Raw genomic sequence first — 19,883 nt, 5'->3', positions numbered from 1 at the left:
CTGCTCTCAGTTTTTTTCCCTACGTAGACTCGAAGGATATTGATTCTGGAAAAGATCTTTGCTGTTGAGAGACCCCAAGTACAGTTGTGTGACCTTGAGAATGTCATCTAACCACTCTGAGTCTCAGTTTTGGCATCCATAAAATGGGAATCATTCTCTCTTTATGTATCATGCAAAGTGTTTGTGAAGATGAAATGAAATTAAAGGTTCAAAAGCAAATTACAAGACATAAAGCATTTTACAAAAGTCATTATTTCTGGGTGAGGCTCATGAGGTTCAAAGAGGTGAAGTAACTTGTCTAAAGAACTGACTCCACGGTTTAGTGGCTCCTTTCAGCTGAGCACAGAGGACCAGGAGAAGGATCAGGGTCAGAAAAGTCAGGGGCAAAAACTGATGAGAGGGGAGAGGGAAGAGAGCCAAGCCCCAGGGGAGAAGAGAGGCAGAGAAGCGGGTGGGAAGATAAGCCAGACAACTCCAAGCGTCCAGATGGCAGCTCCCGGGGACAGCATCTGGGTCTTCTGTTTGCCAAGAGTATGGGGTACACTCCGTGTTCTCAACTATGTAGACACACACACATACACACACACACACACACACACACGCACATAACCTAACTCAGGTATTATTTCACTACAAATGCCTTGGATGGACCAAGACAAATAGATTCAGAAGGAGTACTGACCTTCTGCCCTGCTCTCCCTCCCAAACAGACATTGAATCCATTACAGACATGAATCCAAGGCTCTTAAAACAAAAAACCTAACTGGATTCAAGGAGTTTTGATGAGACCTCTGGGTGGCCCCTCAGAGAAGGAGCTGTGCGCAGCCCACCTGTGCCATCCGGCATCCCACAGACGTAGGTGGGCAGCATCTTGACTGTGGCCAGGGAGTGGGTGTCCCTCTTCAGCCCATACTCGAGCTCAGCCCGCATCTTGTCCTGCACACCCACAAGCTGCTCTTGCGTCAGCCGGAACAAAGCCAGCACCAGGTCAATCTGCTTCCGCTGAGCCTGCACTCGGGAGGCCACCGCTGTCACCATGGCAGCCCCCTTGGCGCTGCCACTCTCTGACAGGAGGAAGCGGACGTCACAATTCGGGACCAGTCTCCTCACCACCTTGTGCAGGCGTTTCGGGTATCTGAAGGCAGGGTGACAACAAAATACACAACAAGCATAAAGGCTGGGCCAGCCAGCAGGGAAGACACAGGAGCAGCAGAGCTGGGTCGTGGGGAGCCCTGCTGGGCCACGGCTCGCTCCTTCAGTTTCTGGATGGTTGGGGGCAGGGGGTGACTGAGGGAGGGACTAGGGCAGCTGGGGCAGTGGAAGGGACACTTGCGAGGCTCAAAGAAGTGGCCATTTTATCACTAATACTTCAACCAGTAGAGCATGTCCACGTATAACGTATTGGCTGAGCATCATCTCTGCCCAAAGGGGAAGCTTTCCCCAGCTCCTTCTGGGTGTACCCGCCTGACTTCCAACACCACCTCTGTTAGCCAGAGGGGCTTCTTTCTCCCTCCTTCTGGGAAATTCTCATTTCCCTACCAGTATCCTTCAGGTGAACTTCGCAACCTCTGCCATCCTGAGGTTTCCCCATCTATAACTGGGTGTATCTTACTTTCCAATCTTACCACATAGTAGGTATTCAATAATACTGGATAGATAGATGAAATGATGGATAGATGAGTGGAAAGATGAATAAACACACAGACGGATGGTCTTTCTAGTCAGGCAATTGGTGTTAGCAGAATATTTCCTTAAGAATGATGCCCGGGGCTGGCCCCTTGGCCTAGTGGTTAAGTTCGTGCGTTCTGCTTTGGCGGCCCAGGGTTTCACCCATTCGGATGCTGGGCGTGGACATGGCACTGCTCGTCAGGCCATGCTGAGGCGGCATCCCACATACCACAACTAGAAGGACCCACAACTAAAAATACACAACTATGTACTGGGGGGAGGCTTTGGGGAGAAAAAGGAAAAATAAAATCTTTAAAAAAAAAAAAAACAGAATGATGCCCAAAGCAACCTAGCCAGCTAGATGAATGTAGTCTCTGAATTCACCCTTTCCCCTATAATCTCAGAACCAATAGGAGACAGTTGGTTCCAGTAACCCAGAGAAGCAGCATCGCTTACAGAGAACGCAGGGGCTCTGTTCCAGGGGGGACTCATTCGTGGGGGGTGTGGGCCGGCAGGCAGCACTCACTGAGGGTGTATCTTGTACAGTGTGCCGTCCATGCCCACCGTGGTCCGGAGCCGCACCAGCTTCTTGTTCTCCCGGAGGCGCGTCAGGATGGCTGCCAGGGCCGCTGCACAGAGATTGGCTGAGCGGAAGGAGACGATGGTGCAGACGTGCTGGACCGCAATGCAGTCGGCCTCCGAAGGCTCAAGGCCCAGATCCGTCAGGATCTCTCTTGTATTGGCAAGGCCTTCTTTATACCTGGCCAGGGACAGTAATGAGAGGACCACACTTCTCCACCCCAGGGGATCCCCCTCAGAGAATCAGCTTTCCTACATCTCAGGACTGTGAAAATAAATAGGCTGGCAAATAGTAATATAACAATAACAACAATATCAGTTGTTATATAATAACTATATATAAATATATATAATAATATATATAATAATATAAATAAATATATATAATAACAACAGTGACCAGAGAAGCCGCCCTTTACTGAGTACTCACTATGTGCCAGGCACGTGTCAGGCACGTGTCTAAGGATTTGACATGTATTAATTCAACCCTCACAACAATCCGGGGCAAACTACTATCATTACCCTATTGTACAGAAAAGAGACCTGAGGCACAGAGGTGGTAAGTAACTTGTTCACAGTCACACAGCTAGTAAGTACAAGGGCCAGGATTTAAACAGTTAGATTACAGAGCTCAGCCTTTTAACCACTCTGTACAATATTTCCTTTCACAGAAACTCAGTCCCAACCAAGTTCTGCACAAACACAGACTCTGGGAGTCAGATGCCACTCTGCTGAGCTCAGAATCTAAACTGATTACAAAGCTCAGGGCAATGCCAGGGTTTCCAGGCCCGAGGAACAGGACCCTGAGTTGACTGGGGCCAGGACCTTCACTAGCCAACTCCTCATTGCAGGGACCTGTGCATGAGGCCTCAGATCATCAGAGCCAAAGCCAGTCCCCAATGGTACCAGGTAGAGGAGGCGCTCACTATGGAAGAAGTTCTTAACTTGGATTCCGTGTATGGGCTTTAACGGGTCCAAGGATGCCCTGATATTGTAAGAAAAATTGTGTGTAAATGTGCATTTGGGGGGTAAAGGGTCCAGAACTTGAATCGGATTCTCAAATGGGTCTGCGACCCTAAAAAAGTTCCAGGTCTCCACTTTAGTGAAGAAGAAGGCAGCAAAACACAGAGAGGAGGTATGCCTCTGACAGCAGAATCCCTGGCTGGTGAAATCAACGAGAAGCCACATTTGAGTCACGGCAGGCGTTGCTAACCCCCATGAAGCTGTGCTCAAGCCTGAAATTGCCTGGTGTAGAAGGAAGCTCTGGTTCCTTCTTGCTGTACCACTACCATGAGCATCCCACACCTTGACTGCCACCCTAACCCTCTGCAGAGTCAAGGCGGGAGAGACCCAGTTGGTAGCTTACTTTTCCATGGCAGCCACGTGCCGTGTTTCAATCTTGCCCTTAGTGTGGAGAGCAGAGGATTTCTCACCACCAAACAAGAGGCCTGCCTTGGCCATCTTCAGCAAGATGAGCCTGACGAGTTCACCCAGGTACAGGCCACTGATCATCTTCTCAAACCTACGATTCAGCAAACAGATCAGTGGCAGCAACACCTTTGGTTCTGTAGCATCCTTTCCCAAAGCCCATGAGCCACGTTCCCTGGTCAGGAGCATGAGTAGTGGAAAGGCTGTTCCACAGGTCAGGAGGCCTCAGCCCCTTTCCCAGCTTGAGGTGCCCTTGGGAGCCCACTCACCCTCTCTGAGCTGCACTCTCTTCACCTAGAAAAGGGGAGGACTAAACTAGAGGAGATCTAAGATATTCCTGCTCACAAAGTGCTCGATTCTAAGAGTCTTTATCAAAAATCACCCTTGGCCATAGGGGTGCTCTTCTCACGTTAGGCACAAGGAAGCTCAACTTCAGAGACTTCTGGTACTTTCCCAAGATCAGCAACCGTGGCAGACAAATCCAAATGTCAGATGCTTCCAACTTCTACACCATGCTTCTCTCCAAGAGAGAAAGATGCTGTGTCTGTGAGAAGGGCTTGGATAGCCCAGAGAGGTTTGACGATAATGTGGATGGACTATCCCACCAGGCTACCCACACCCTGACTCTCAGTCTGCATCCGACAGGCAATCACTAATTGTTTCCCAGGTAAACTATTAAATATAATTTTTATTTTCTAAACATAAGAAGACACAAATCAAGGACGATCTGTTTCCTAACCAACTTTATCTATTTAAAAAAAATCCAGGTTGGGTTTGAGGGATGGAATTTATTTTAAGTGAAATGGAGAAGGTGAGAATGATAAAGTCCAAAAAATGGGCACCTCTTTCTTGGGCCGTGACTGCTCTGTGTCACCAGTGAAATGGGTGTGTGCTGGGGAGCAGGTACATCAAAAGTGGAAATTTGGGGACCGGCCTGGTGGTGCAGCAGTTAAGTGCACACATTCCACTTCGGCAGTCCAGGGTTCAGTGTTTCGGATCCTGGGTGTGAACATGGCACTGCTTGGCACGCCATGCTGTGGTAGGCGTCCCACATATAAAGTAGAGGAAGATGGGCATAGATGTTAGCTCAGGGCCAGTCTTCCTCAGCAAAAAAGAGGAGGATTGGCAGCAGTTAGCTAAGGGCTAATCTTCCTCTCACACACACACACACAAAGTGGAAATTTGTTTTCCAGGTATGCATTTCTAGTGTTTGAATGGTTTCTAGGAGACACTTATATTTATTTACCAGGGCTTCTTAGAAAAATGTTAGATTCCAGATTGGGACTGGGAAAATGCACAATGAGTCTGGAGCATCTTACTGTGCCAGAAAATAAGGAAGAACTTAAAGAGTAATGGGAACATGTCAAAAGGACATAGGGATCAGCTTGAAGGGGCTTCCATTGGCCAAATCTGAAAAAGTTTGAGCATAGAAATAATGATAGGAAAAAATTATAACCCATTAAATTAAAATAGAATGCATGAGTCCATATTAGTATATTTAGGTAAATGGAGGAGGTAGGAAATTTCTTCCTTATACTTGAATAACAGCTCATAAGCATAGAGAGGATGACGGATTCAGAAATTCATCAATGGATGCTAAAACGAGAGAGTGAAAGTTTAAAGAGAAACAGGATATGTATATAGTCTCAAAGTATCTCTTCACCAGCTACTTATTCCTTACAGAGGGATTAAGAATAACCTGATGATGGAGAAGCCTGTTGCGTATCCCCTCGACCAAGTGATTCAAGTTAGCATCACCAGTAACGGAATGAACCTCACGCGCCTCCAGATATGACGCACTGAGGAGGACACACATCGCTTGTGTGACATTCCTGCACAAACGCATCATCTGAACCTAATCATGAGCAAACAGCTGACAAATGCAAATTGAGGGACATTCTGTCAAATAAATGGCTTGTATGCTTCAAGATCATGAAAAAAAGAGACTACAGAAGTTTTCCAGATTAAAGGACACTAAGGAGCCACGGCAGCAACAGGCAGTCTGTGATCCTGGACTGGAGCCTGGACCAGGACAATGTTTTTTCTTTTTTCATAAAGGACATTTGTGGGGCAGCTGGTGAATTTTGAATCAGGTCTGTAAATTAGACATTAGAACTGATTAAGTGTTAATTTCCTAATTTTGATAATTATACTTTGGCTATGTAAGAGAATGTACTTGTTTTCAGATAATACACTCTGAGGTATTTAGGAGAAGAGGGATATTATGTTCGCAACTTAGTTTCAAATGGTTCCGAAAAATAATTTCATACAGACAGATGTGTACTTATGCATATGTGTATTTCGTGTGTGTGTGTGTGCATATACACACAAACATACAGAGACCATGTTACTATTTAGGGGATCTGTGTGAAGGGGAATTTTTGCACCGTTTTCGCAACTTTTCCTCAAGCGTGAAATTATTTTAAATTTTTAAAAAATGTTTTTTCATTCAACAAACGCTCAATAAGCTGCAATAATGTGCAAGACACTGTGTGTAGAAAGGAAAGAAAAATCACCCGTGTAGCCTGCCTTCAGAGAGCTCAGCACATGGAGCTGAGGCAGACCCTAAATAGTCGTACTACAGGTGAGCGTGGGATGAGAGCTGAGAAAGGCTCCAGGACACCTTAGGGAAGGACTCCCACCTGTGCTGTATGATTAGGCACCTAAGAAAACAAGGTGGCAGGGGAGCACTGGAAACACAAATGAGGAATTTGGCTGAGTCCTGCTTTCTCCGGCTGCACTGGTTTGTCCTGTGGCCACTCGTCCAAATGCGCCAAGAGGGCAGGACCCAAGACATCTGGTTCACAGCTATATCTCCTCTGCCTCACACATATGTGCTCCAGAAATATGGATTAAATTAGAATTCGGGTTTTGACATCAGGGAAGTCCCTCAATTTCCTTGGCTTCACTTTGCTCATCTGTCCAATGAAACTAAATACAAGCCTTGCCTCATAACCTCACTGTGATGGATAACTAGTCACAACTGAAAACCCCCCAGGGGAAAGTGCACCTGAGTGATCGGGAATTTACTGGTGCCGATGCCCAGATCACAGCACAAGGGTACTTACAGTTGCTTCCCGGGGTTGAGAGAGCCGAGGTCCAACTCCCGGTCGAACTCGGTGCGGATGTCTTCCAGGGCCCCGTCGTCCCCAAAGGCCCCCCACTCTGTGTTGATGCACATCCTGCCCTCGTCACCTTCCACCAGGTCTATGTTGCTCATGTCCTCCATGTAACACGCGTTGGTGCCAGTGCCTGAACAAGGGGTCAGAGAGAACGTGCAGAGACGGAAGGGCTCCCAGCCGGGCACAGACAGAGAGAACTCTCAGCCTCCTGAGAGTCTTCCGAATGTACCACAAAGTGCCTTTGATCCACTCCCGGGGCTGGTTCTCGCTGAGGGAAGCAGCTGTGGCAAGCCCGGGAGTTCATGAGGATAAAGCTGACATGTCAAGTCTACACTTCTCAGGCTGTTAATGGTTTGCTCTTATGAATGGAGTCAATTGTAAACAAGTCCCTGATGAATATGTATGAAAGCTCACAAAGCACATTTACAAAGAGGAGGGTGAGTTATCCTAAGCTTATAAATATCAAAAAAATTAAATCACCAATCCACCATGAAAAAAATTAATTTTTTAATCCTTTCCCTAAACTACTTAGCTTCTTCTCTCTTTGATACTAAAAAGATTCCTTACTCATGGCCTGCCACAATATGTTCCTAGCATGAGGTACACCCTTATCTTTGACAGTGATTAGCCATCACATAAGAAAGCAACATTCCCTCATTCAAACACGAAATCACTCTGAGGAAGCGCCTCAAACACTTGAGTGTTGGGGAGTGACCGAAAATGGGCACAATCCTTCTGGGACCTATTGGGATGATGGAAGTGTGCTATAATTGCTTGGTGGTGATGGTTACCAAACTCTGTAAATTTACTAAAAATTATTGAATTGTACACCTAAAATGAGAGAATTTTTATGCCTTAATAAAACTGTTTTTTAAAAAAATTTTAAAGCATCTTCCCCTGGCTGATACTCTGAAGATTTTAAAGGCCAACATGAGAAATAAGAAATGTAGAGAAGCAGAATGCAATACAATATTTGGAGAAAGGTTTTCGCAGAAAGGTGTGGATACTGTTCAGGTGTGGCACCCAAGCTGTGGGTTACCAGACTGTCACCAAGACAGACACAGTGGACAGGAGCTGGATTTCCTGCCTGGCAAGACCTATCCCATTCTGAGGAGTGGGCCCTGGAAACAGGAAGGCAGACCAAGCCCCTCAGGTGTAAAGATCCTGCCCTTTGGGGAAGCCAGGCTAAGGAGAGTGGGGCTGGAAACAAGGATAAAGCAATTCAGAAACCTTTCCCCAATAGTAGCAGAGGAATGGGAAAGCAGAAGGGGATATTCAAGAGCTGCCTATAAATCTGATCCATTTGGCTTTATTCTTTCCCAGACTGCCTTCTCACAGACCCCTCGTCAGAGCACCTCTCAGCTCAGGTGTTGCGACCACCCTCTGGACGCCTCCACAGCGCTGCGACCGCCCTGGTCCAGGCTGCCAGCATGTCTCGCCTGCACAGTGCAATGGCCTCTAGCTTGCTTCCACTTTTGCCCCCAGTAGTCGATTCTCCACACAGCAGCCAAAATGAGGTTTTTAAAAATGCATACCCCATTTATCCATCCCCCACCCAAAGTCCTCCAGTGCCGTCCTACCTCCCTTGGGGTCAAAGCCGATAACCTCACAGGCGCTGCGTCCCATGTCCTCCGCAATCTCCCAGTCCTGTCCGCGCTCTCCGACCTGAATAGCCCACGGCTGTCAGCCTTCACTCAGGTTGACCCAGCCACCATGCAGCTTCTGAGTGCTCCTCGAGCTCCAGAGACTCACTCCATCTCAGACGCCATAGGTTTCCTCTTTCCTTTGCCAGGGACTCACTCCCTCTCCATCGCCACTTTGCTCTCTCCTCCTCGTCACTGAGGTCCCTGCTCAAATGTCACCCCTCAGAGAGGCCTGCTCTGACCACCCCACAAGCTCACTCTCAGTCACATCACCTTGCTTCATCTTTATCACGTAATGCCCACCTGAAATTATCTTACTTGTTCAGGCCTTTCTGGCCTTTCACCCGCCTCCCCACTGAGAGCTCCGTGAGCACAGGGACCTTTGAGTGTGAACTCACCACTGAGGACCCAATGCAGGGTGCAGGCCTGGCTCACACACTCAGTGAACACTTGTTGAATGAATGAATGAATGAATGCGTGTATTAATTTTCCATCTCCTCATGTTGCTTCTCCTAAATAGAAAGTGACAGCACTCTTCCCACAGAACTTACTGGGACTTTGCTGAAACTAAGCCTCAACCCAGCCCCTTTCCCCACCCCCAAAAAGCAAGTCTAATTGAGTTACCAATGATGACACCAACTTCGCAGTAGGGATCGTCATAGGCGCACGTCATCATGGTCCCCACAGTGTCATTGACCAAGGCCAGGGTGTCCACATTGATGTCCTGGTGGAACACAGGCCGAGAGGGCATCAGTGGGTGGGAAGGAGGCATTATCCCTTTATCTTTCCCCACAGAGGAAGCAAAAGTATGAGGGCGACTGGTTGAGCCAATCGCGACATCCTGCCTGCCGGGCCTGCCTGGAAGAGACCAGGACTCCGTCAAGGTTCAGGGTCCAGGGCAGAGAAAAGCAACTGGGAGCTGCATGGAAGCCACACTCCTGCGCTACAGGTGAAGGCCTCTGTGCGGTGGAAACACGAGGGACGGACCACCAGGACCCCAGCCCTCGTTTGAGGGACTCTGAGGAAAGCACATTTATCCTGGGAACAATGATGTTTCTAGGAGAAGACACCAAAGTCCTTACCCTGGGGACGTTTTGTTTGTTTGTTTTCTGTTTTCTGGAGACTCTGGTGGCACTCAGGGGACACCTTAACCATCCTCAGCCCAGGCCTCTCCAGGGCAGCACCATGGGTTTCCCACCTAGGTTTCCCATTCTGCCAAGTCAACTTGGGTTATTGCACCACAGTTCCCCAAGGTTTGGGGGGGCATTTTAAAGTAAAATGAAAAAAATAAGAGAAAAATGCAGGATACAGAAGAATACGATCAGATTTTTAAAGAGAAAAAAGACTGGAAGTGTATCCATCAGAATATTCCTCTTGCCGTCAGGGTAACCAGTGATTTGGGTTTACCCGTGTGCTTTCCAGTTCAGCAGGGAGCATATCTTGCTTTTTTAGATTATTGTAAAATTTATCCAACAAATAGAGATATTCTATGACTAGAAGGCAGAAAGTGGAACAGAGAGCTGACTGGAAAGAAAGTGATCTTTTAAGCTTCAGAGAGGAGAGGTGGGGTTGGGGAATTACACACAGCATTGGGTCTAACCAAGACCTCCTGAGGGGGCTGTGACAGCTGAGCAGGTCCCCAGGAAGTGTGGGGCCACCTTTCCACAGATTGGAAGAAGCTCCACATACAAGTCTCACCAGCGGGTTGATCCCAGTTGGCCACATCTGTACTATAGTGACCGTCCCTAAGACCATTTCTTCCCTGGTTCTTTTCCAGGCAGGCGCAGTGTGAGACCCACCCCCACCTTAAAGAGAAGGGTTCAGGGCCTTCACCCACAGCACAGGAGCATGGCTTCCACTCAGCCCCTGGTTGCTTCTCTCTCCCCTGGACCCTGGACCCAGGCTGGGAGAGCCCCCACGCTGAGGCAGATTCCTCACCTTGTGTCTTTTCATAGCCCTGGTCAGACAGCTCACTACATCTGTGTCCTGAACTCCCCGTGCCTTAAACTTCTTCGTCCATGAAAGCAGGACACCCTGGGGGAAGATTGTAGACCCGGTTAAAATGAAGAAGGCACTCAGTTCTGGAAACGAGCTGCAGAAATTTCATGCTTAAAGTGCATCCTCCGTGGCCTTCTCTTCTTTAAGCTAAATCACCCTAATTCTTTCAACATTTCTTCAGAGGCCTTTTCTAATAATTTAAACATCTTTATTACTCTCGTCTGAGCAGTTGGAAACTTTATACATAGTGGCGGAAAGAACAATTGCTGAAGAGTCAGAACACTTGGCTTCACAAGACACTGGACAAGTCATGTAACTCCTCTGAGCCTCAGTTTACTCATCTGTAAAGTGGAAAGGTCACTTCCTTGCCTCTGTAGAGGAACGCTCCGATGGGACATCCGGCGCGTGTACGTACCTACCATGTGTGCAGAATGCGTGGTTTGCCAGGTCCACAAAACAAAACTAACGTGGTTTTACTTTGTAGCACTCCCTCAGGAACTTAATTTCAACTTAGAAAAACGGTTCTCAATTTGCATTATCCATTATTGGCTTAAAATTGATGTTTCCCAAGAGTTTCATGTCTAAAATAGCAAACAGTTGTATTTTTCAGACTGGAAGACAACTTGGCAATTAAGAGATGTGCCCAAGGCCACCTGGTCGAGAGTGGCTGAGCTCAAACTCACAAACACCCAGAGCACAGCTTCCCCAATCCCTCAGTTGACGGATAAAGAAGCAGAAATTTGGAGAGGAGGGAATTGCTCTAGGTGGCCCAGTGAGGGAAGGACAGAGCCCACCAGAGCGCTGGTCTCTGAAAAGCCACCAGCAACCAGGGTTTTTTCCCTGCACCACAGCGCCTTCTAGTGGCAGCTCTCCCTAACTTCTGCCTTCACGGGCTATGGTACCATCCCTGCTTCGCCTGATAAAAGCAGTGAGAGACTGTAGGGTGGCTTCTCCCCAAAAAGGGTGCTAGGAACAATGTGGCACCTCATAGGGGAGTGTGTGGGGGGGAGTTGGGAATAAATGCTTGTGATATACCGTTAAGTGAAAAAACAGCAGTTCATGCAACTATATTTTTAAAAACTATATATACACAGCATAATACCAGTATTTAATACAGAGATGACTGGAAGGAAAACCCAATAATTCTAGTAGTGGGTATCTCTGAAGGCTGGGATTTGAGGTGATTTCTATTTTCTATTTAAACTTTTCAATTCCTACCCTTTTCTCTTTTTTTCTACCTTAAAGTATTATCATTTTTATTATCAGAAACACACACACACATTAAGAAATTTCTCCTTGGCTAAGACTTTTTTGTTCTCTCATTTAAAAAAACAAAACAAAACAACACAACAACAAAGTGACCTGCTCCTTTAACATCCAGTAAGAGAATTAAATCTTCTTCTCTTTTTCAATCACTTTTTAGTCTCACGAGGAGGCCCCGTTAGCCACACCTCCTCAGCAAGGCTTCCCCTCCCACCTCCCTCTGCAGTACTCGCTCATCAGACCCCGCCTTCTCCAGGAGCCCTTATTTGAGCGTCTCGAAATCTACACCTGCAGCAGAACCATGGTTAAATAGCAAAGCCCACGTTCGGTTCTTATTACTAATGCATTTTCTTGTGGCTGAAGCTTTCCTATTTAACTTTAGACTTCACTGAAATCAGTTTGGAAGGAGATTTTGTAAAATACAAGTAATTCAACTAGACTTTGACGGGAAAAAGCATTTCTCCCTTCCTAGATAAATCAAGCACCCTTCCCTAGTTTAAATGTTGCCTGAAAATCCTTGTTGGGATATGACACAAAATGGGTCAAAACGCTTTTAGGCACCTGCTAGCATGCGAAACAAAGTTCTATAGCTGTGTCTTTCTGGAAAAGCAGTGTGGTCAAGAAGTTTGGGAACTTGGGCTGAGCCACTCTTGGCTGTGTGGCCTTGGGCAAGTTTCCTTAACATCTCTGAGCTGCAGGCTTTCTCAAAAATAAAATGAAAATAATCATATGTACCTCATATGATTGTTTTGGGATTTTAATGAGATAAGACACATAAAGGGTTCAGCATAATGCAAGATACAGTGTCAGAATCTGAAGTACAGTGCTGCTATTACTATTATTATAGAAAGATGCTGAGGGGTATTTGACTTAGATAAATGCCAAAATCCTGGATTGACAAACCATACATTCACCCTTGAGTTATCAAAAAAATATGCAAGTTTGGTTCTCAAAGTCAAATTAACTCTCACAGAGCTTGAGAATTTTCTTCTTTCTTCCTGGGGTCTCTGTTCCTGAGCTCGAATAAGAGGTGTTTATTTGGCGAATCCAGTCTCAATGCCCGATTCCCAACTCTTCCTGCCCTTCCTCTGTGCCCCCCGGGGCCTCTGCTCCTCCAGCCAGCAAAGACGGTGAGACTTCAGAGCAAAGGTCTGCCTGGCCTCTTCTAACGTGCTCTGAATCTTTCTTTATACTATTTTTTCCAATCGTTTCTTTATAAAATAATGACAAAGTAAACGTCAGTCCATTCCCTGTGTGGATAGATGATGGCAAATTCCCATTCAGCAGGGTCAAGTGGGTGACTGTGCCTTTCAGGCGTCAGATAGTGATGGGGCCCCTATCAAACATAAGACATGCGCTAGCACCCCTGGGGGCAGATAGGAAGATGACATACAATAGTGCCTGCTCTCCAGAAACAGCTGTTGAATTGGGGGACAAGGCACAACAGCATGAAGAGACAAGCCACAGGGACAGCCATCGTACTCCTCAGCTGCCATTGATGCCCCGGGCCCAGTGCTGGGCACAGTACAGACATTTTGTCTAAGCTTCACCCCAGCCCAGCAAGTAGGTATTACTGTCCCTGTTTCACAGATGAGACAACAAGGGCCTCAAGAAGTTAGGTAACTTGCTCAGGACACACAACTTGTTCTGAGGCGTGATTCAAAGCCAGGTCTACGGGCCTGCACACCCGTTCCCTTTCCACTATCCCACACCAGTATGCAGCTCAAAACAACACCAAACACATCCCAAGGCAGCCCGAGATATCACGGTGCTCCAGGAATGGCAGCTGGCAGAATGACAGTGTGTGCAGTGGGAGATCACAGGCCACCACCCCGGAGGGGCGTGGCCCAGGAAGACCTGACTCTTGACCGTAACCTGCTGGCCCCAGGAAGGTCATTATCCTTTTATATGACCCCATATTTATTTTCACAGATGTACATAAGATCAGGTTTGACTCCTCCCTAGTAACAAATTGAAAAAAGGAAGCAGGCAAAGATGAATTACCTGAGACCCCCGGGGGCTAGTGACACAACTGAGACTGCACATCCCAGGTGCAGCGTCTGCTCAAGAACCTCGTCACCCCAATGACTCCACCTCAATCCTCCTCCTACGGGCTCACAGTAGAGGCAAGATTCCCCGAGCCGTCCTGCTCTTACTCTAGTCAGCTGTCAGTCTTTCTAAGTGTGGTCCCCGGACCAGCAGCATCCTCATCACTTGGAACCTGTTATGAATGCAAAGCTAAGGCCCCACTGATTAAGGAACTCCTGGGTGGCGCCCAGCAATCTGTATTTAACAAGCCCTGACGGAAATTCCAACGCACACGAAGGTCTGAGAACCACTGAGCTGAGGGGTGAAAACCATCGCCGTTCCCCTGTGCTATGAGCATGGTAAGCGTAAGATGAAGGCAGCCACAGCTGCCTTAACAAGTTCTCTGTCTCACATTTCCATCTCATCGTTTACAAAAGAAAAAGGAAAAAGAAAACAAGAAAACTCCTGTTGACCCCTCCTGTACCCAGCCTGACTCCTGCACACGCCCACACTCTCCAGCCCCCAACCCTGGTCCTACACAGCTTCTTCCTTCCACATGGCCCTTACCTCTTCCAGTTTAGTCTGCCTGCAGGGAAAAGAAAAGGTTAGGCCGAGGGGCAACCTCTTATGCTTCAATCCTTTGGTGTTCATGAAGTCTGCCAGACAGTCAGCTACGTACTCAAACAGCTGCAGAGGAGAGAAAGCACAGGACACAGGCTGAGGTGTGGCCGCTCACAGACCGGATGCCGGCCTCCCCCAGTTCGGAGGGCCCCTTCCCCAGTACCTCGATGCCATTCCCTCGGATAATTTCATTGGGTGTTGGGTAGAACTGACTTTCCATCTGGACGTTTCGTTTCCCCTCTTCAGAGACTTGCACCTTCAAGACTCGAAACTTGGATCCTCCAAGATCCAGGGAAAGAAACTCCCCATTTTCTATTAAAAAACAAACAAAAAGTTATCATTTCTTGAGGGTCCGCTATACAGCAAGCTTTGCATTAGAAGCTGGACACATAGTATCAGTAAGTTTCAAAACCAGCACATGAGCTAGGTATCATGATGCCCACTGGCTGAGACTCCAGCAGTGCAGCATTGACCCGAGCCCCCCCAGGAAGGGGCCAAGCTGGGGTGGGACCCATCTGCCTGACTCCACAGCCTGAGCCCTGCCCACTGGACCATGCTGCAGGGAACAAAGGTGTTCATTTGGAGAAGGAAATGTGAACCCATTTCAGGCAGGTGGTGTTAGAAATGGCCCAGAGGGTGGAGCCTATTCTAGCATGCCCCAACCAGGAAGAGAGCTGATGCTCCAAGCTGGGGAGGTGCGGATAAGGTGCAGAGAAAAAGGCAGGGAAAGTGCAGGGAAGAGAAACCAGCCCCATCAAGCCTCAGTCTCACAGCCAGAGGGAAAATGCTCCCAGGAGGAAGGGACCAAATGAGGACTCTTACTGGGCCTTGGATGCTTAATATTTTGGGCCAGAGTCACTCCAAAAGGAGAAAAATGGAACACAACCCAGCCCAGGGCAAGATAGATGCTATTAATAGAAAGGTGGAAATGACACATGTGTTGGGGTCAAGCAGCCCACCCTGATGACTTCTACTCAGGATCCAGCCAGAATTCCTGCCCAGAACCCCAGTTAGCACCTTCCGTGTCAGCCACAGATATGGAAGGGGAACTCATACCCTTGAGCCAATAAGCCTTTGTACAGAATTTTCTGGGCCTAAAAAGTGGCTGCATGTACCAGGCACACTTCATGATATGTGCCCAAGGCACAAATAAGTGAAACTTCACGCCCACAAATCCAGGTCCCCAGGTGGCCTTGTTTTGTATCATGTGACCCTAGACACAGCTGTGTGGATCTAAGGCGCCAGCTGGCCATTCAGATTCACTCCTTGCAAAATGTGAAATAAAACCTAATGGAAAGTGCCAGCCCTGATGGCCTAGTAGTTAAAGTTCGGCATTCACTGCTTCCGTGGCCCAAGTTCGCTTCCCAGTAGTGGAACCACACCACCCGTCTGTCAGTAGCCATGCTGTGGTGGTGGCTCACAGAAGAACTAGAAGGACTTACAACTAGGATACACAACTGTGTACCGGGGCTTTGGGGAGAAAAAAAACGAGGCAGACTGGCAACAGATGTGAGCTCAGGGCCAATCTTTCCCTGCTAAATAAATAAATAAATAAAATTTTAAAAATCTACTAACTCACTCTTTTTGGGGTTTTTTTTGGTGAGGAAGATTGGACCTGAGCTCACATCTGTTGCCAATCTTCCTCTTTTTGTTTGAGGAAGATTGTCATTGACCTATCATCTGTGCCAATCTCCCTCTATTTTGTATGTGGGTCACTGCCACAGCATGGCTTGATGAGCAGTAGGTCCATGCAGGGGATCCGAACCTTCGAACCCTGGGCTGCTGAAGTGGAGCACATGAATTTAACCGCTATGCCACTGGGCAAGCCTCAAAAATCTAGTAACTCTTAAAAAAAAAAAGAGGGGGCCAGTCCCGTGGCCTGGTGGTTGAGTTTGGTATGTTCCGCTTCAGCAGCCCACGTTCACAGCTTCAGATTCCAGGCACAGACCTATACCACTCATCAGCAGCCACACTGTGGCAGCAACCCACATACAAAATAGAGGAAGATGACCACAGATGTTAGCTCAGGGCCAATCTTCTTCACCAATAAAACCCCCAAAAAACAGACCATAGTGGGAAGTTGCTAGTAGGTAGCAAAAACTGAAATAGGGGGCTGGCCCAGTGGTATAGCAGTTAAGTTCACACATTCTGCTTTGGCAGCCCAGGGTTCACTGCTTCGGATCCCAGGCATGGACCTACACACCATTTATCAAGCCATGGTGTGGCAGGTGTTCCACATATAATGTAGAGGAAGACGGGCATGGATGTTAACTCAGGGCCAGTCTTCCTCAGCAAAAAAAAGAGGATTGGCAGTGGATGTTAGCTTAGGGATAATCTTCCTCAAAAAAAAAAAGGAAAAAATGAAATGGAAGCGTCCCCAAAACCAGAGGTCAGCTGGATAGCCAAGGTGGCCACGTGTATGTAGGCTGAAACCACAGGGAAGAAACCTCTCGAGTCCCACTTCCCTAGAGGCTTGAATGTACCACAGTTCCTGTCCATGGATTCCCATGAGATCCTGCGTGTGTCCCTTCTTGGTCTATGTGTCCTCGTACAACAAAAGCTGCATGACCTGGCCTGACTAGGTTTCTCTGTTCCTGGTGATCAAAGAGCTGGAGGCAGGCCCTCTGACTGGCAATTGGCATAGAGCAGCACTCTTCAAACCTTAACGTGTGTGTGAACCTCCCAAGAATTTTGTTAACATGCAGACTGTGATTCAGTGGAAGTGGGGCCTGAGATTTTGCATTTCTGAACGAGCTCCCAGGTGCTCTTGCAGGTCTGTGGACCACAGTCAAAGAAGCGAAGGCTTAGAATCTCATTAACTGACCCAGCCAGCTCCATCTTTTGTTTTTGTGGCGAAATCTGGAAAGTGGGATTCTTATCTCTCCAGATCAGTCCTGAAAGGAACCTGACAGAACTGTTTATTATTTGCGGAGGGAATCTGGGGAGCCAATCCTGTGCAACTTTGATTAAGCACTCATCATGTACCAAGCAAGAGATGCTTTCACAGACGTTTTACTGCATAGGAAGTAGAGTAGATCGCACAATCCATTAACATTTATTGACTACCGACTCCATGCAAAGTAACGTGCCAGGCACTAGGTACGGAAATCGGAAATACCGGCAAGTGCATGAGCCATTTCCATACAGTAGGACAAGTGCCCTGATCGTGGGCAGCACAGGGAGAGGCATCTAAATCAGAGCAGGAGTCAACATGCCAGAGGAGGTGATACAGAGCTGAGAGCTGAAGGATGAAAGGGAGTCAGGCAGCCAGACGGGGGAGAACTGGGGTCCCAGGGAGAGGAAACCAGGAGCAAAGAATGAGCGCAAACAGGGGCCTGCGCTTTTGAGAAAACAGGGAGGCTGACACAGAAATGAGGCTGGCAGGTAGTCTCGGGTTAAATTAGCAAAGATTTGGAAAAGTTGCCCCACCCCAAGGAGCTGGGCTTTATCCAACAGGTGAGGGGGAGCCACAGAAAGATTTTAAGCAAGGGAGTGCCAAGATCTGATGAAGATTTTGGGAAACCACCTTTGGCACCAACCAGGACGGAATGGAGGGTGTTAACAAAAGAGGTACTGTGCTACAATCCAGATTGGAGGTGATATTCAAGACCGGGCGTAGCGTCTGCACAGACTCATTCCTTCCTCTGGCCACAAGCGCCATTATCACTGTGCAATCAATCACCTCGCTCCACCACTGACCCAAGACACTATTTCATGGGAACCACGTGACATGCTCCCTTCTGTGACTCTGACCCCAGAAAAATGACTTATTGAACCCCGGGGTGAGGGAGGAGCCACCCAGAAGAAGAGAGCAACAGCAGCAGTGGGGCCTTCAGGGTCTTTACAGCAATAAAGAGAATGATCTCCCAAGAGGGTGAGGTGGCCGTGAGAGTCAGCTGCCCCGTGGGTGATCCTGCCTCCCCGGCTCAGTGGTTCCAGCTTGCCTCGGGCGCCGAGCCTCCTTCTCCTAGGCCCCTGCCAGGGCTGTGCCTCGGCCGCCCCCGATTCCCTAGTGCAGCAGCTCCCAGAGGCGCATGGTGACGGAATGTGGAGAATCCTGGCGATTCAGAATCTCCAAGGGGAGAGGACTGGGAAACCACATGATTAGGAGTTGCCCCAGGTGAGTCTTTCTCAGGCAAGTACGGGACCCTGTCCTAGCACAGACCCCTGGGCCCGTCAGCCCACTACCTCAGGGCTCACCCTCCAGGAGGCCTAGGAGGCTGCCTGTCTGGAGGCAGAGGCCAAGCAGAGAGGCAGCCGGGGTGAGGCCTACAGAATCACAGTCACCTTCACAATCTCGTGATGGCACTTCCTGTCCGCCTTCCCTGAAACTAGAGGAGAAGGCACAAGTGACATCACGACTTTTCAGGCACTTTGTAAGGGCAGTCCATCACAGCTCCCTGCCTGAAAGACCAGAGGTAACTAAGGCTCCAACAGGTCCCCTCTCAGGTAGGTTCAGACGAAAGGAGGGGAAACTACAGACAGCAGGTGAACTCAGAAGGGTTTCTCTGGAAACTGCATACATTTCTGCAATGAAGACCCCAAGGGCTTAGGAGAGTTTTCTTTGGTTTTGTTCGTTAGTAATCATGACATTACACCACCAGCTCACAGGAGCTCCAGAGCACTTGGGACATTTTGGAGATTTTAAAGCACTCCTTCCACATGGCCTCATCTGATCCTAACAACCCTGCAAGTTGGTGGGACAAACTGGCCACAGCCCCTTTTACTGAGGAGGACAGGAGTGCAGTGCTCCTGGGACTTGCCAAGACCACCTGGCTCCACAGGGACTGTGGGCAAGGGACCTCACTGCAACAGGGCCACCAGTGAGATCTAGGGTGAGATGGGGGGCTCCGAGGAGACAGGGAGGAAGGAGGCGGGGTCTCCTGGCCTGAGGAGAAGGGAGTTCTAAAACTCGGTCAGCTTCACTTCCAAACCCTCCTGAAGCTGCCACGCCCAGGAAGGCACATGCGGCCCAGCAACTCCAGACCATCAAAGGCCACTTTCCCCTGCTTCTGGGGAAAGCACCTCTGCAGGAGGAGCCGCAGCACAGGAAGCCGGGAGGACTTTGCCCTGGTGCCCTCCTCCCACACACACACCCCATGACTCAGAGGCTTCCTCAGAATAGCCCTGAATGACCTGTCAAGGACCACAGTCCCCTCAGTACTCTCACAGAGTGGTGTCAGGAACCAGGCAAGATTCCGAAGCAGGACTGTCTCTCCCCAAACCTCATGTTACCCCAGGGTGGTACACTGGCCACCCTATGCACCCGCACACCAGCAAGGGAACAGGCCTTTCCCATCCCAGTTTCCCAGGGGCCTCCCGAACAGCAGAGTTAAGCTACTTTGACCCGGGCATTGTCCCAGGGAGCCCAGAACCTGGCTAATACAATCAAAGGCCCCTGAGAGCATCCTGAACTTCAGTCCCTGCTCCTTCAAGAGCCCCAAAGCCCTGCTGGAGCTTGGTCGGAGCACTGGGACTCTGATATTGGGGAAACCTCGGTCTCATCACCTGAGTCAGGGATAACAGTTACACC

The 19,883-nt window shown here is 48.6% G+C and overlaps 1 protein-coding gene across 1 annotated transcript in view; it reads right to left on the bottom strand.

Moving 5' to 3' along the window:
* HKDC1 (hexokinase domain containing 1) overlaps positions 1-19,883 on the bottom strand; it is a 47,974-nt gene that overhangs the window by 21,284 nt on the left and 6,807 nt on the right. The window contains exons 3-10 of the mRNA XM_014862800.3: positions 14,514-14,662; positions 14,297-14,416; positions 10,379-10,474; positions 9,065-9,164; positions 6,744-6,927; positions 3,614-3,769; positions 2,195-2,428; positions 831-1,135 (exon numbers count right to left, since the gene is read on the bottom strand). Of these exons, the coding sequence (XP_014718286.3) occupies positions 831-1,135; positions 2,195-2,428; positions 3,614-3,769; positions 6,744-6,927; positions 9,065-9,164; positions 10,379-10,474; positions 14,297-14,416; positions 14,514-14,662 (1,344 nt within the window). The remainder of the gene's footprint in view (positions 1-830; positions 1,136-2,194; positions 2,429-3,613; positions 3,770-6,743; positions 6,928-9,064; positions 9,165-10,378; positions 10,475-14,296; positions 14,417-14,513; positions 14,663-19,883) is intronic.

This window comes from Equus asinus, chromosome 2, assembly GCF_041296235.1.
Source record: "Equus asinus isolate D_3611 breed Donkey chromosome 2, EquAss-T2T_v2, whole genome shotgun sequence".
NCBI classification, from domain to species: domain Eukaryota; kingdom Metazoa; phylum Chordata; class Mammalia; order Perissodactyla; family Equidae; genus Equus; species Equus asinus.
This window is presented reverse-complemented; position numbering and strand designations above follow the sequence as displayed.